The sequence below is a fragment of the Pyrgilauda ruficollis genome, unplaced genomic scaffold, assembly GCF_017590135.1.
Source record: "Pyrgilauda ruficollis isolate IOZ18807 unplaced genomic scaffold, ASM1759013v1 scaffold8, whole genome shotgun sequence".
Lineage (NCBI taxonomy): Eukaryota > Metazoa > Chordata > Aves > Passeriformes > Passeridae > Pyrgilauda > Pyrgilauda ruficollis.
In genome coordinates this window covers 12,193,898-12,210,450 of record NW_024529932.1, presented here as the reverse complement: position 1 = coordinate 12,210,450, position 16,553 = coordinate 12,193,898, and the positions used below count along the sequence as shown (strand labels likewise).

Genomic DNA, 16,553 nt, shown 5'->3' with positions numbered 1-16,553 from the left:
TTAAGAGGAAGCAGTCTTTCAACCATGTGAATTGAAAAATGGTGATACACAAGGGCTAGGATGCTAGAGTCTGACCTCAGTGCTACTTCAATTTTTTTTTTTTCCCTTCCAATGTCATTTCCCATTGTAAATTAATATAATGGATTATCAGCAGTCACACTGATATCTTAATGATACCAGTGCAGGTATAAAAGTCTGTCTAGAGAATCAGATTCATTGAATTCAGACTTCTTCTGCACTGGTTAAACCCTTGTGATCCTTAAGAATAATATGAAATGGTGGTGGGAAATGTGCTCTAAATTATTACATTCCCAGTTTTAGACAGAGGAAAAAGCACCCAACCTTATTAGCTACAGCATTCACACTAGGCCTTGCATCAAATATGAAGATTTTGTGGGACTGGGCATTAGAATCCATGATGGCCTGAAGGTACTTTTCATCTTCCTTGCTCCGCTTGCCACTCACTCCCACCATGGGCTGGCTGCAGCGCGTGATCGTTGCTTGACTTTCTGGGTGAATCCATGACAAGACCTTCAGAAACAAATGGGAAATAAATAAAGGAGAAATGGGATTCATTAAACCAATGAAGTGAATTACCTGTAATGGCTTGCTCTGGGATTCTCTATCAGGGGGTTGCAGAAGGCTGGATTCTACTAAATCACAACTGAATGAAAGAAAGAACTCTTCTGTCTTTATTCATTCTGGTGGCATTCCCAAAGTTTGAACAAACAAAAGGTGATCAAATTGTTTGAGTCCGACTTTTAAATATGATGCAGACTGGTTTTTCTGGCTGTTATGTAAGTCAGTATGTGGGCTATGTCGTACTTCACAGTACACCACGCAAAAGTTAAGCACTTTAGGAACAGACTGAATTTCCTATAGACTTGAGGAGTAAACCAGTACCTTTTCAGTTATCTCTGAAATAATCATCATTAACAATGTGCTTTGTCTTAATTTCATTAAATAAATGCTCTCATCAAGACTATCTCTACGTATTTCTCTGTCCTGAAAGTCAGAGTAGGCCAGACAATTGTAAACAGCCAAAAAGGGCTGCCTTGTGTTTCCCAGGAACTGAATTGAGATTTGGTCTGAGTTGTGCTAAATTATCTTATCTTCTAGTTTTGGTTTAGTCTACATCTCTTTCACAACAGTATTTTCAGTAGATACTGTTGTTTTCTATGTCCTCAAACATGTTGCTGTCACTTTTATTATCCGCTGACCATTTATTTGCTGCCTGGAATCTACTCAGCCTGATCTTGGTATTACTTATTGCCCAAAGGTATGTGTAACAAAACCACATCAAAGTGGCTTCTTCTGTCCCACTCACTGGTATGCGTCCTCTGGATCTGAAGGATGCCACTCTCTTTAACTCCTCGTCGGGAATGTTCACAGGCACAGCTAGAATGGCAGGGTATGTATCACACAGCTCATAGCGCTCATTAATCTTGGTCAGCCTCCAGCTTTCATTGGGAATTCCCTAAAGAGGAAACTGCAGGTTAGCAAATGAGTTGCTCTGAGACCTCAGCACAGACAAATCCCCAAACCTGAAATTCAAGGCAACTTTTGTTAATGTAGGTCATTTAGGGCTGGCACCCGGGAATGCATTATCCTGGTAATTTGCATTTCATGTCTCGCCTCAGAGAGGTGGATGCTTTGTTCAAGTCACTGAAGAGCAGGGAAACTGGGCTTCAGGCAGGATCACCTATGGCAAAGGAACGGTGGTGGCTACACAGCAGCTTGCAGCAACACAGGTGGTTTGCCCTGACTCCAACTTTAAGATACCTCCTGGTCTCATCATGGGCTTACAGGAGAGCCAGGAGCAGGACAGAATGAGTGACCAACTCAGTCCCCTCATGGCACTTAGTTCAAATGTGTTGGGTGAAAACCGGGGATACAAAGTGGAGTTACCAGACAGGATGGAGGGGAGGGGGAGAAGGGAAACAGGCAGTAAAACACCCCAAAAATCAGCCTGACTTGGGCTTAGCTCAGTGCTTGTGGCAAAACTGTGCAAACCCTTGAAAACACCAAAAACTTAACAACTGTATGTCTATGTTTGCATGACTGGATGTGATATGCAATTCCCATGTTTCTATCACACTAAGCTCTCTGGTTGAACTGAGGACTTGGGCTGGGAGAGCAAGGAATCTCCACAACACATCATAGAGCTCAGCATGCTGTGATAGGGAAGCCACTCAACAGCTTCCCAGACAACAATCTCCAAGTAACACCTGAAGCAGAATGGGGATGACCCTGACAACCTGCAGACGTGGTTTGGCTGAAGCTGGGAGAGAACAGGCCAACAGGGAGTGGCTGGTGCAGCTGCCTGCAAGGAGAGATTTAAACACACCCCTAATGCAGCAGGGGTGAGCACTGACAAAAGCATCTCTGTGGGGAAGACACATCTGCCGCAGCAAGCATGGCCAGGCTGCGAAGCACCGAGTGTGTTTGAGGGGAACATCAACTCCTTCACAATACACGCCTCTGTTCTAATAAACACTACTGCATTTTGAAGCAGGGTGGTGGGACACTGATCACCACTGTCACAGCTCCCACAGGAAATAAACGGCACATCTGACACGGGTCAGACGAGCTGTGATAATTATGGCTGACCCACACAGACTGCGGCCGCTCTCCCCTCCCAGTGGTGAGTCACGCTGTCAGAAGAGGTCATGGTTAGAAATCTGAGGGGAGGCCAGACCTTCTGTCTAGCATCAGTCACACACTCTGCTTTGTCAACCACTGCTGTCCTTTGCCTCTCCCTGAGAAGGAAATGTTACTACAAGGATCACCCCAAAAGCCTGAAGGAAAGCTATTTTTGGCCGAGTCTGAAGCCAAAGAATTGGCAGAACCAGACGTCAAGCAGTGTGTATACACAGTTCAAGCTTACTGATAGGCAAAACATGCCAGAGGTCTACCTGCTGTACACAGCAAGGATGGAATCTGCTGGGCCCACCAGCTCTGCTGCCAGCCAGGGAATAGCTAGGCTCTTGCCAGTGACCAATCTCTTTACTACCTGGAAGTGGACTAATGGCTAATAAGTTCTCAGTCCTGTCCTAATAAGCACATGCAATGGATCCAGAAGCAATTCCTGAAAACTTCACCTCCCCCAAATCTGAGTGTGCTGTCAGCACAGTCTTTGCAAGAAAAACGGGAGCTAACAAGCAGCTACATGGAAGAAAGGCTTCTTTTCATTTTACCAGTGCTCACGGAGAAGACCAAGGAGCTGGGCAGTGTGGCTTCAGAACACACTGCTCAGGCCAGCTAAAAGCTAAAAAACTCTAAAGCTCTCCAAAGCTCTAAGCCTTTCAGCTGCCACACTGACAAATTTGAGGGAAATCTTTCCTCTGCAATAGCCCAGACGAGAAAAATCCATGACGAGCCTCAAAGAAAGAAAAGATGCTGTGTGTCAGCATTCAAATTTCTTTTGACTCGTAGGGAATGTCTGCTTTTCCCTGGCCCAGGAGCCTTGAATCACAGCACCACCCAGAACACTTCGGATTCAGATCGTGACTTTCTCTAAGGACTGGAAGCAAACAGAAATAAGCCAAGTGGGCTAGAAGAGAAGCTGAATTTGCATCTTCCTTGGACGTTTGCCATAATGCCGTGTAGCTTCTGCATTTATTCGTGCTCCTTCAGATTTGCCCTTTCTCCAGCTGGAATCAATAGAAAAAGCTAAACGTGATATAAAGCACACTGGTATTTCCTCATCTACGATGCATTTCACTGCTTCCCGGTAAGTTGTAAGCACCCAAAAGCCTACTATGAAACAAAACTGTTACAGATGTAACTCAATAGGCCTCCGCAGGCTAAGGAGTGGCTCTGGGCGCTGCCTGCCTGTGCACCTGCAGGAGGAACTCAGGCACGCCTTCCTAAAAGCAGGTTGTGATCATCCCGAAGCTGCCAAGGCACATGGCACGTCCACATTAGTAACCAGAGACTTCTGCACAGGTCTGTCTTCTTCAGGTAAATTAATACTGCTAGTAGCCCCTGATTCTAGGGGAATTCATATCTCTGGTGGATGCCAGAGGGCAAACTGAGGAAGGCAGCAAAGCCACCTGTACAATAATAAATTAAATATACCCATGACCATTCTCACTGAGCCCAGCTGAACTAACATACCTCACATCTGTACTAATAAATTCATTTATCCTCCAAACAAGATATTTTGTCCAAAATGCCACTGGTGATCCTTGACTTGCATCACACTACCTTTGGGCATGGCTGAAGATGCTCAAACACACTCACTCAAAAGATGGATGGTAACAGCCTGGTCTGTAGCTATGCCTGAAAATCACCCCTGTGCTTGGGAACACTCCTTACAACTGCATCATCTAACCATAGAGACACAGCCTTTGTGTCTTCTCCACACACAAATGAGACTTGGTGTCCCTCTAGATAAGACATTCATGCCTTATTGTAATGACTTATTGGGTTTGGTTATCACTTGATTTACAATTGATGTAGAAGATGGAGTTCCTTTGTTTGCAGGGAAAAACTGTTGAAGCCACACCAGCACAGCACCAACACCACCACCTTGCAAAGCACATGGTTAAAGTTAAGCACAAGAGGATCCTTCACTAACAGGAAAGAAATAATTTCCTTGCTGTAGTTACACACAGTCACACCTCTCTATGGGATCAAGCAGATCCACTCTGAGCTTACATACGTAAGTGGACCTTGATCTGCAGCAGGCAGCACAGGATACAGCTGCAGAGCCAAGCAGGTCGCTCTGCATTTACTGAGCCCAGGCTGTGTCCACTCAGCACCAGAGAGCTGTGAGCTGCTCTGCAGTAGAATCATACACAGCATAAGCAGGACCTCAGTTAAACCATGGGACATTTAATAGTCCAATCCCCACTTTGCTCCCCTAAGTTACACCCAACAATTCTCAAGAGGATGATGTTACCAAGCTCTACCTTTCTCACTCTGCTTGTATCCTAATGCTGGGCACTTCTTCAATCCTCAAACAGATCAGTTCTTCTGAGTTATTAGTTTCTACATATCTTCCCTTAAAGCAGCAACCACAGCCCTACACTGTGGCTCCCCAGTAGATATGACCAGAGCAAAGGATATTAGACAAGAATGACTTTTGTAAGGAAACATCACACAACTTCACAACCTCTCGTAATATTTTCCAAATGCTCCCCACCTTATTAAGGAAAATAAAGCTTTAAGTTACTCCAAAGGCATCTTAAGGACTTTTGGTTTCAAGTGAGTCTTATTCACTTTGCAATTCTGTTTTATATTCTGCCAGGCCATGTGTAATAAAAATCAGGGAGCAATTTCAGTTTTAAATTTCATTTGCCACATGTGATTCCATTTACCAACTAAATCTCAAACCTCTCTGAGTTCCTTTTGTTCTCTACAGGTTGTTTATTACTCCCCATAGTTTTACACAATCACAGATTTTTAATAAGTTACATATTTCCATCCTTCCCAAGAATGCTAACGGGGAAGTTAGAGGTTTACTGACTATCTTTCCTAATTGCTACAATTGCTATCATCTCAACATATTTCTATTAATCTCAATAAAAATTGTAATAAATAATAGCACACTCAAACTTGCCATGTCTACCAGTGTGGACACAGAAATTACCATGGGTCCTGGTCTAAAAGTCTTTTCTGGATGCCTGGTAGTTGGAGTTTACTTTTGCTCCCCTCCCCTCTCCATGTGACCCTGCTCCCACAGGGAAAAGACTGACATGGCATAAGATACAGCAAGTTAATGCCTGGCTGTCCTGCTGTGCTGCTGATGCCCTAGGCCAGCCCTTCTCTAACAGTTTCTAAACCAATTCCAGAAGGTCCTGCTGACAGTGCATATGTCCCGCTTTTCTATTTCTGATCACAATTCACAGAGTCAGAGACAGGTAATCCCATTATCTGATTTGATGATGCCAGTTTTGTTTCACTATTAACGAATCCCTGCTGCCATTTCAAGACGTAATCCTGATTTACTGTAGTATTTGTTATTGCTTTAGCAGAACCTGGTTGGATTAAGAAAAAAGGCTATGACACTCACACAGATAAATTGAACATCCATAGTTACAAATGCTGGAATTAAATAAACAGACTGAAATACCTAAAAGTTTTGGAGGGGACATAAAGCAACATGCTGCAGGACCTAAATCAATCTAACAAAAGGGATGAAATTCTCCTCCTGGCCAGATCACAACATAAACATCTACTGCAGTATGGCTTGTCTCTTCTTCAGCAGCTGGTGTTGGTCACTTTTGGAGATAAGGAAGTGGAGCAGATGGATTGTGTGATCTGGAATGGTAGTGACCATGGCCCATCACGGGTAAAACTCAGAAAGGCTGTGGCTGCAAAAAATCCTGGTTTGGATTCGCTTTTGCAGTTACCACTGTAAGGACATGACCACGGGCTTTGGCACATGGACATTAGTTTGGTTTCTTGACATAGAAGCAGTCAGGCAAGTTTGTCCTTCCCACTCACAAACAACAAAGCAGCAGGCCACAGCACAAGTACACACTGCAGCAATGCCTCAGCTGTGTCATCTCTTACACACATTTTCGTTACATAAAGGCCATGAAGAGCTGCAAATCACAGGCATGCAAACACATGTATCCTTTCACCATGTCACCAAATTCCTGACAAATTTAAGGTGCACCAAATCACAGTATAAAAACTAATATGGACAGAAAAGCTTCTATCATAAAAACCGGCTTGCCAGGATTTAGAAAGTGGAATAATCTACACTGAAATTATCTAAGGTCACTCTTTCCAGGTGTTGTAAAAATGTTTTTTGTACTTCACCTGCTTTGACTGATGCTTGGCTGAGTGAATGCTGTGCTTTCCAGGGGAGATTCTTTTAGTTGTTACTCCAAAATTTTCTGCCCTACAAAGAAGCGCCTTGCTCAAATAACTTGGGCTGCAAATCCTTCTCTACAAGCAGATCTTCCCATAAAATAACTACCAAGAAGGAGCTAAAATCTAAACAAAGCAATAATCACTGCATTGTCTGATCTTGTGCTCAAGTTGACCTTAGACACAAAGTGACTACAAACGATTGGAGCTTGTCTTGACCAGGATTTTAGATTGTGGCATCTCATTGCAAAATACTCTTTGCACTGAAGGCAGCATACAGTAGGGTACAGTAAGATACATCTCGCTTCCCATTAGCAGTCTAGAAGCCAGCAATCTATCTTAGGCAGCTATTTTAGGAGAGAACAAATCACCCCCAACAGTGAAGCACTCTCTCCCATCTGTTAATGACAGGCCTAGATAACCAATTTAGAAGGCATGCCCAGCTTTTAGAAGGCTAGAGCTAGAAAAATGAATCCTTAGGTTTTGGATTCCGGGAATCAGATGAACAACTAGGCAGGGACAGAGGTCTGGTTTTGTTTGATTTGACAAGAAAGACCCAAATAATTCTTTAAATTGCATGGTTTAAAATTTCTTAATTTCACAATAGAAAATTTGGTTTATTCTGACAGATTAATCAGAATAAAACCAATTTTTTTTTCTGATGGATCTGGAGGAGACAAAGCTTATTGTGTCCAGGGCAATCGTGCCACCAAATCACGCTCCTTTTGCTACTTGAGAATTTTATGGCAGGAATGATTTCATTATAAAAATCAAAATTCTTCCATCTTTTACTCCAAAGAGGACTACTCAAGTTTTTACCACAGTACTCCTAATTGACAGCCTGTCACTACATAATCATTAATACCTTTGATCAGTTACTCTGGACACACTGTAAATAACAGTACTCTCTAGGCTGATCCCTATGCTGAGAAACCATGCCTAAGATAGTGAAGGCATTCCACACAATTTTTTTCCTCACAAGTTGCTGTTTCAGACAGAAAAACCTGGAAAGAATTAAAACCAATACAAGCAAGCACTGAGGTGTGAAACTCAACAATGGGATGCGTGTACCTGGAACATGCACCCTCCACTCCCCACTGCCAGCAGTACCTGATCACCAAACCAGACCATTAGCTTTTTCTAGCAGAGCCTTAAGTCAGCTCTCTGCCACTTGAGCTGACATCCATCAGTGGATGCCTCTATCTCTAAAGCTGTACTGCTCCCAACAAGAACTGCAGTGTGCAAAACAACACCCTAACCAAGCCTGCACAGCATTTGTCAGCAGAATCATTCTCTGCTCCATGTAACCTGTAATTTTATCATTGCACAGACCCTCATTTCTGAAGAGTAGAGGACGAGGAAGGATGTGACACAATACCCACCTGTCTTCTGTACTCCCAAGTTGGGTCATACACTTTCCATCCATTTTCTGGGAAAACCTCTTTGTACTCAAAGGCAAAAAGTGGCTGAAAGAAAGAAAATTTACCTTTAAGAGCCCACTCAGAGCCCATTTACAGAATGTTTGGTATCTCAAATAGCAATTCATGACTGACCCTTCTTTTTCCCCACCATCACTTTTCTTTCAGGGTTTTATAAAAAAGATTAACACTCTCACTGTGTTGTATATTAGTACAACAATATACTTTTCCAATATGTCCCTGATCTTGCCTGGCTATTACCCAGTACTTCACAGACAAAAGAACTTTGTTATTAAAGAGAGAAGATAAAACTACTCAGGCAATCTCTTACAGATTAACAACCAGAGCCTCTCAACCAGCAATTGAAACAATTGCAGTGTTATAACATTAGAAAACATGGGGGCTGCATTCCAGATTTGGGGCAGTGCAGTCACCATTAGCTGTAAACCTCTGATGGATGTCACTGTGATTTGAGTACTTTCCCTCTGTCACAAGGCTTTATCAGTAAGTCGTTCCCCATACATGAAATAAGGCACTGTAATAGATTTTTCCTGTTTCCTGTATGATCTAAACTCCTACAGAATTAAGTTTAAAAGGGATTTGAAAACCAGCACTTCTCATCCCTCAAGAAAATGCACCCCACCTCAATGCAGCATTAAGTAGATGGAACAGAACAAAACAGTTTACTGCTACTCTGTGTCTTTTGGCAAAACCTGAAGAGAAAACACTTACCAGATTATTTGAAACTGGAAAAGCATATTTCATTAGGTTCTCAAATATGGATCGTCTAGTTCTCCCTTCAGGCTTATGTGCAAACCGCAAGTTTCGAATATCCTAGGGGAAGGAAAGAGGGAAATCAAGTTGCAAATTTCTGAATCACTTCAAAATCCAAGGAAAATCCAGAAGTCAGAATTCAAAACGGGGTCACATGACAATGCTCCTTCTAGCACTGATTTGATACCATACTTTGAACAATGTTGTGTTGCAACGCTGGGCTTGGCTGAGGGGTTGTCTACAGCCTCCAAGAACAGCAGTGCAGCCGAGGGAGGGCACAGATGTACCTGACCACAGCATCTTGCCTTCACATGAAGCTCTCCACCTGCTGAAAGCCTTTGGGAGAGCCCTGCTCAGGAAAAAGCTGTGTTTGACCGGCAGGACTTTTGTGAGACAGACTTCCTTGGCTGTCACTGAGCTCTCAAGCCAAGCAGTGCCAAAAGTCCATTGGAGGGGATGGCCTAACAAAGTACCCCACAGAGCTACTGCACGTAGGGGCCCCAAGAACAGCCAGGTGGGTGCAAAGCATCCAGTGCCATCTCCCTTTAAAGCTTCTACCTCTCAGAGCACTCAAGAGGATGTCTTGAAACCAAGAACACCTCCACTTTGCACAGCAGCACAGTTTAGACAGAAAGTGGTCATTCAGGACCTCCTTCCCATAGTCATCTACAAAACCAAATTTGGAAAGTAAATAAAACACCTCGAAGTTTTTCCAGCCAAGCTTGCAACTAAAATGCTTGCATCAAAGTGTCTAAAACTCACCAGCAGGAAATGAGCCATCGAGTTCAAGTACATGAAGATGGTAGAGCAAGTCAGAGAATACAATAAACATCTTAAGACTTTGCTTCCTCACAGGGATTACATGACTGGTCTCAGATAGAGACCTTTTCAGGATATATCTGATTTATCTGTACCACCCTGTTATTGCACTAGGCAGCTGTGCATATCCGGTGAAGCAGGCTGACATACATAAATAGGCTATAAAGGGCTGAAACACCCATCCTATAGTTTGTGTCTGAATTTCCCATACAGGGAAATGATACAGTTCACTCCAAACCTGACCAAGTGGTTATAGACAAAATGACTGAGGACTAGGAATCCAGACCAAAACAGGGAACAAATTAGCTTGCCAGCACAAGCACCCCAGCCTATGTTAGCCAGGGCAGATTAGGACTCTCATAGGACAAGGGAGCAGCTGGATTATTTGGTACAGATTGCAGTAACTGGTCTGGACTCAGCACACCCACAGCTTGACAGTCTGCTTAGCTTCCTGGTGCCTCAAAATCACAGCAGTGACCAGAGCACTTTGGGATTCCTTTTCATCCGTCCATCTGCTCTTATCCAGCATTCTTTTATCATTGAGGGGCTCTGACAAGCTCTGAGCAGCCCAAGACCTACAAGGTTCTGAACTGAACACTCTTACTATGTGCTCACTGAGGGAAGCAGAAGGGCCATGCCACCCAGAGATACGGATTTAGGAGGGGAGATGGTGGCTTTATCTACTTTGTGGGTGTATAGTACCTCTTCTCAAATGAGTGGAGCTGGAGAATACTGAAAACTACTTTTTAAATGGTGTTTTTTGACACCTAAGTGTCATAAGTGAAATCATACTGACTGAAACATTTTGCAGAATTTCCTACAGTACCACAGAGGCAACCTTTAAAAATATATGGTCCCCTTCCTTTATTGTAAAACACAGATAAAAGTTTACCTTGCACACAATCTCCAGCCCGTATGAATTTTCACCACGACTGGAAGCACCTCCAATTTTCTCCACTCTGTTGATTACACCTAAAGATGCATCTAGGACAAAAGGAGGGTCCTGTAGACAGTTGAAATTTGTGAGTTTAAAAAGGGGAGGGGGAAAAATCCCCAGCTCCTGCTCCCTTATGTCTATATTCACAAACATATAGCCACATTTCACACAGAAATACTCTCAAACAACACTCAAGTCTAAAGATTGAAAAGGTAGCAAAAGCAGATTATTTCAAAAGCTTACCCGTTCCATGCTTTTAAAATACAGTCTATAGTTGGTAACAGTAAGGGTTCCTCTGATTGCTCCAGTGAAGGGGCAGATGTAAGTAACATCCTTAGCTTAAGGAAAAAAAAAAAAAAAAAAATTCACAGTTAATTAGTTAATTTATGGGAGAACAATTATGCCAGCAACAATATTTGTGGGCTCTACCTTGCAGATCATGAAATTAAAACAAGCTTAATCTGTGGTTCTAGCCTAGAGCTAACTTGCAAGTTTCAGTTCTATGGAGAAGGTAAGAGTTTGGGTAGAGACAGTACCATCACCCAGAATTCTCTATTTGCACAAAACTGCTACCCCTGTCAACAGGGCAGTGTTTGGTGCAAACTGTTTGCTCTTACTGCCAGTAGCTGAGAATATCATGCATGAAAAGAGGAGCCCACTCGTGTCTGGATTCACACATATGAAGCTGACAACAATCTGCATAAAAGCTAAGGATTGTGCTCATGATGGTTTGTGCCACCAAGGGCAGGAGAAGGCAGTTCTCGTGCATGTGGTTTTTAGGATGTTTAGGTCCTTCTGTACACCTTTGCACGTGGAGTCAGCCCTGGGATGAAGGCCATCATGCTAAAAGCCAGCTACAGAGATTTGCAGGAGCCATGAATCTGTGTAACACCCAGCTGCCAGTGATCTTAGGTCTGAAGTCAGCGATCAAGTTACTCTGCACAATTCAATTATTTTTGAGCCTGAGTGACGGTGACTCAAAACAGTCCCCTTCTTAAATGGCCTCAAACATTTCTCACTTGTTCCAGCAAAGGGAAAGAGGTGCTGCTGGCTTTCCACAGCAAACACCTCTAACTGCCCTCCTGTTCTATATCACTTAAAAATGCCAAGATTTAAGTTGTTGCCTCCTCACCTCTGCTGCCTATCACGTCTTCTGCCACTGAAGCAGTTGTCTGGCTGCATCGTGGCCACAAAGTAATTTACACTATCATCAACAAGTAATGACACCCCTCAAAAACATAGAGGAGTACCACTGAGCTGCCAGATCCATGAAAAAACTCCTTGGATCATCCGAATAACCTTAAGTCTCCAAGCCCTAGGCGACCCATTTTGCAAGGGCTGTGTCAGGAGGATGGCTCACCTCCCACCCAGGAGACAGCCGCCATGAGCATGAGGTGCGAGGCTACTGGGGGTCAGAATGGCAACCTAAATTTCTTCCACCTTTACCCCATGAGATTTAATCCAGAGGGGGAGAGAGACCTTATTCCAGGGCACTGGCAACTCATATAACTAAATCATCCTCAAGTCAGCTCTGCTTCTGCATTGTCTTCATTGACTCTCAAGATCTGGATGTGGAGAAAGATCCTTAAAACATAAGAAGTGACTAATTTGGAGCAAAATATGTAGTACACAATATCTGGTTAAAAAGAAATAAAATACACATATCTATAAAAACATGTTAGTAATTCAATTATTTATTTATTTACATAAATTTACATGTATTTGTTTGAAGGACAATTAAACACAGAATGGTTACAGCCATTTCTAATTAAACCAAGTGTTTCATTAGTGTCCGATTATTAATCACTTCTTTTCAAAGACTAGTTTGACAGAGGTTTGAAAGCAGACTCAGGAAGCATAACAAGGGTGAGGGCAGCCTGCCTAATTTTTCCACTAGAGTTCCATTATTCAAAATATAATTTTGAAATGCTTAAAAAAAACCCAGCAAAATCCACTAATAAGAAAAGCGTGCATTTACATCTGAAAAGGAACAGGAGTAAAGAGGAAAGGTGCTAGAAAAATGTTTTCCAGGTAAGGAACCCCAGGCACGATCTCAAACACTGGCCTTGCCAGCATGTAAGCCACACCACCTTTCACATTTGCATTTTATTAGCCTGGTTTCCTAAGGAAACAATTTCACTTAATTACACCGCGCATGTACAAATGTACCTACGCACATGGTTTGTCTGACCTTAACCCTGCCACAGCTGTATGATTTCAGCAGTCTCTACTTGATAAACAGGGATCTCCAAGGCATTAAAGTGCTTCACTGTGAGAATGAATGCCAGGTATAATAGAGTGGTTGTAGTGGTGCTATCACCACGGGAAAGCCTAATGAGCTCAGCCTTTGGTATGTATAAGAGAATACATATGGGAGAAAGAAACTGGAAACCACATTTACTGATTCCCTTGCTTGTGGAATTCCTGTCTTTTACAGGCCAATCTTACCCTGGATTATTGGGTTGGCAGAAAATATTTTTTCTTCCCTTCCCTGTAAAATACAAGGAGAATTACATTTGCCTTTCTTCACACTTTTAACAGGAAACAATTATTGCTGATGAATAACAAAGATTTCCTTTTTGCTGCCTTTAGTTTCTTGCTAGAACAGGCAGCTGCTGTCTGGGCTACTCCAAAAGCCACCCAGTCTTATAGATTTACGTGGCTCATCACACCATTTGCCAACAGATAAAACACTGGTAACTCTGACCTCTTAAACCATTCCCTAGGAACCCTTCAAAATGCTGCCTCACTGTTAGAGCTAATAGCATCTGTGGAGTGAGTTAGATATCAGTCTGCAGTGTATGGTTGGAGTATGAGTTCAAAGTCCTAAGGACTCTGAGGAAAAAGGTTGAGAAAGAGATTAACTATGGAGTTGGGTTGTTTGGAGGTTTTCTTGCTTGTTTTTATATAGCTGTTGATGGGTGCATTTTTTGGTGAAGTATTTTCAATTTTCATTTTTTTGATTTTTTATGTTTAGGACTGAAGTTGCACTCTTCCTTACCATTTTAAGAAGAAGGCAACATGTTAAAAAAACAAATGCAAAATCTTTCACAGAAAATTAATCAAGAGGCTTACTCAAGCCTTCAAAATGGAGAGCATCAGCAAATCTGATGTATGTCAGAACCTCTGGATGAAAAAGGAAGAAACCCATCTCCCGTCACTGCAAAAGCAGTGTATCCTTTCCTAAAGCCCACAACAGAGATTTGACACATAATTGTGCTGTGTCAGCCTAGGAAGTTACCCTGTGGCAAGGACAAACTGAAACAGTTGATCCATGTCCTCTCAGGAGGCAGCAAATGCAGAGCTGCACAGCTCACACCCCATCACTCACGGTAAGAGCACTGAATTGCTTTGTACTTGCTATGTGCTAAAAGAAGACACAGTTACCTTGGCCCATGTGATGTGCAATTGCTCAATTAATGAAACAATCTGATCATGGTTCCCAAAACATCTGCAATGTGCTATTGTTGGTCAGTGACCGCCAAGATATTTTGCTCTATGGATATTCTACTGTTTGTCAGCAAACAATAAGGAATTTCCTCTACACGTACCCATGTCTTTAATGGTTTCCCCTGGCAGCAAAGGTGGCTCTTCCATTTCAGCCAATTTATTGGCCTCCCTCAGGACCTAGGCAAAAGATACAAGTGCGAACAGAAATTCATTATGTTTGCATAAACCAAGAAGTTTACACTTACAAGTCAACAGTATCAAGGACAACAAATATTTAAAGACCTTGAAGTACTGCCTAGGGTCTCTTCAGAGGCCAACATCAGGCTCTGTACTTTGGCAGCACACTTCCAAGTTGTCCTTTCATGCTCCAACCTTCTCTTGCCCAGGCCACCTTCACAAGTAAAATTCCCCCACAGTTATGGACAGAGCCAAAGGAATCAGCTCCTTTCCCAGGTGAAGCGCTCAGTGATTACCACAATGACATCAATACTCAGCAGAGCAATTTCTAGTTTATGCTGAGGAAAACTGAAAAGAACACCTTGGTCACTCCACTGTGCTCAGTGAGGGTCCCACAACTGACGAAGTCCTGACTTGACTCAGTTACAAAGGTACTATTTTGACAGATATATATATGAGGTACAGTTTTGAGTTCTTTTTTTTTTTTTTTTGGCTGCCAAATGACCCCTTCTTCACTTTCCTTTGGGTTCATGTTATACCACAGAGCATGAATCCTCAGACCTATGATTGCATTTACACAAAGGTTTTCACAAGAACAGCTGCTATCATGGGACGATGGACATTTTAGGAAAGCATGGCTGTAACTAGGAAAGCATAACCTGAGGTCTAAATCTGTAAGAACCAGGAGAGAAATGCAAATATAAGTGATTAAGATTAAGGCTAAGTCTGTGTGGCCAAATGTAGATGGATTTAATCATGTTGTGCATGCCTTGAACTGGACAAATTACCACAATCTCAGCAGTACAGTTTGCTCAACCTCTTAAAACAGACAGAGAGCAGGTAAGTTAGTCCAGACTCTACTTCATGTTATAGCAACCACAAAACTTCAAGTTCAAGGTTGGTGTGTGTCCCACCTGGTGAAGACAGGCAGAGGGAGCTCATTGCTGCTCACATCTGAATGTGCAGGCTCGCCCAAGATGTTTTTTTTATCATAATGCAAGGAAAGAGAAAAAAAAATTGCTTCAATTTGGTATCAGGAAATCCCTGCAAAGAAAATTCAAAGGCATAGCCTAAAGTGGCATTCTAGAACCTGACACGTCTGTGGTCAACTTTCATGTAGGATCAAGCCAGAGGGAGAGCCTCAGGGAAGAAAAATTCCCTAAACTATGCAAAAAAAAAATTGGAAACAAACCCAAAGAAAGCCCTTGCCACAATAAGAGCACATTCCAGCATTTTCACACAACAGATTGATGCATAGATGAAAAGATTAACAAGATCAAAGCCTTCTGGAGAACAAGATGTACATTTTAAAAAATGCATTCAAAAGACTTTTAGAAAAAAAATTAATATTAAAAGCAAGTACAGTCCTGGCTTCCTAAGAGAAACCTCCCAATTGCACCCACTTAGATCAGGTCTTACCAGGGAGGCTGCCAAAGCAGCTGGGCTGGGGTCCACAGGATGAGTAAGGAGAGGTTACCATTGACAGAACTCACACTGGCAGCAACTTGTCGGGAACTTTCTCTTCCCCCACATCAGCAACATCAGTAAAAATAAGGTTGTGCTGGTATAACGAGCAGAAATCAATGCTGAGGACTTCTTGTCAGCACAGCTGTGTTGGCCAAAGATCACACACCCCATCAAAACCCTGACTGAGGGCCTCCCTGACAAAAGCGTGTGATGTAGACCCACTCTCAACTTCTGTGTGTCCAATTTTGTGCTTGAGTAACAGCCCTGAAATTAGCAGGATAACATCTGGATTATGATAAATGAGATGGAAGCTTCTGGCTAATTAGCCCATAAGTGGTGGTCATCTTTTTGGCCTTTTATCTTGGAAGGACATTAGTGAAAATACACTCTGCATTCAGAACATGATCACAGCTTCTTTGAGAAGGTCCTTACCCCACACGGGCAGCAGCTGCTGCCAGGATCACTTCGGTCAACAGCTGGACTCACTGCTCTCCTGCAGATGTCAGCGGGAGCACGTCCAGCAGTAAACATTTGGGGGACTGGGCTGTATCTCAAGCCAAAACAAATATGAGGTAAGACACATAAAAAGCACTTGGTATGACAAACATCTGCTGAGGTGGCAGAGGTGGGTAGTGCTCAGGTGGGTTTTAAACCCTGCGCTGCAAGTGGGGCAGAGAAGGAGGGAA

The 16,553-nt window shown here is 42.8% G+C and overlaps 1 protein-coding gene across 2 annotated transcripts in view; it reads right to left on the bottom strand.

The window, feature by feature from the left end:
- The window catches only part of MTMR2 (myotubularin related protein 2), a 62,455-nt gene that overhangs the window by 10,580 nt on the left and 35,322 nt on the right, over positions 1-16,553 (bottom strand). Inside the window, exons 1-8 of one of the 2 annotated variants that reach the window (XM_041487299.1) lie at positions 15,315-15,370; positions 14,325-14,400; positions 11,017-11,111; positions 10,729-10,839; positions 8,976-9,077; positions 8,208-8,291; positions 1,328-1,477; positions 343-531 (exon numbers count right to left, since the gene is read on the bottom strand). In XM_041487299.1, coding sequence (XP_041343233.1) covers positions 343-531; positions 1,328-1,477; positions 8,208-8,291; positions 8,976-9,077; positions 10,729-10,839; positions 11,017-11,111; positions 14,325-14,370 — 777 coding nt within the window. In that variant the 5' untranslated portion in view covers positions 14,371-14,400; positions 15,315-15,370. Of the gene's footprint in view, positions 1-342; positions 532-1,327; positions 1,478-8,207; positions 8,292-8,975; positions 9,078-10,728; positions 10,840-11,016; positions 11,112-14,324; positions 14,401-15,314; positions 15,371-16,553 lie in introns of those variants that run through there. The other variant, XM_041487298.1, reaches the window with a different exon arrangement.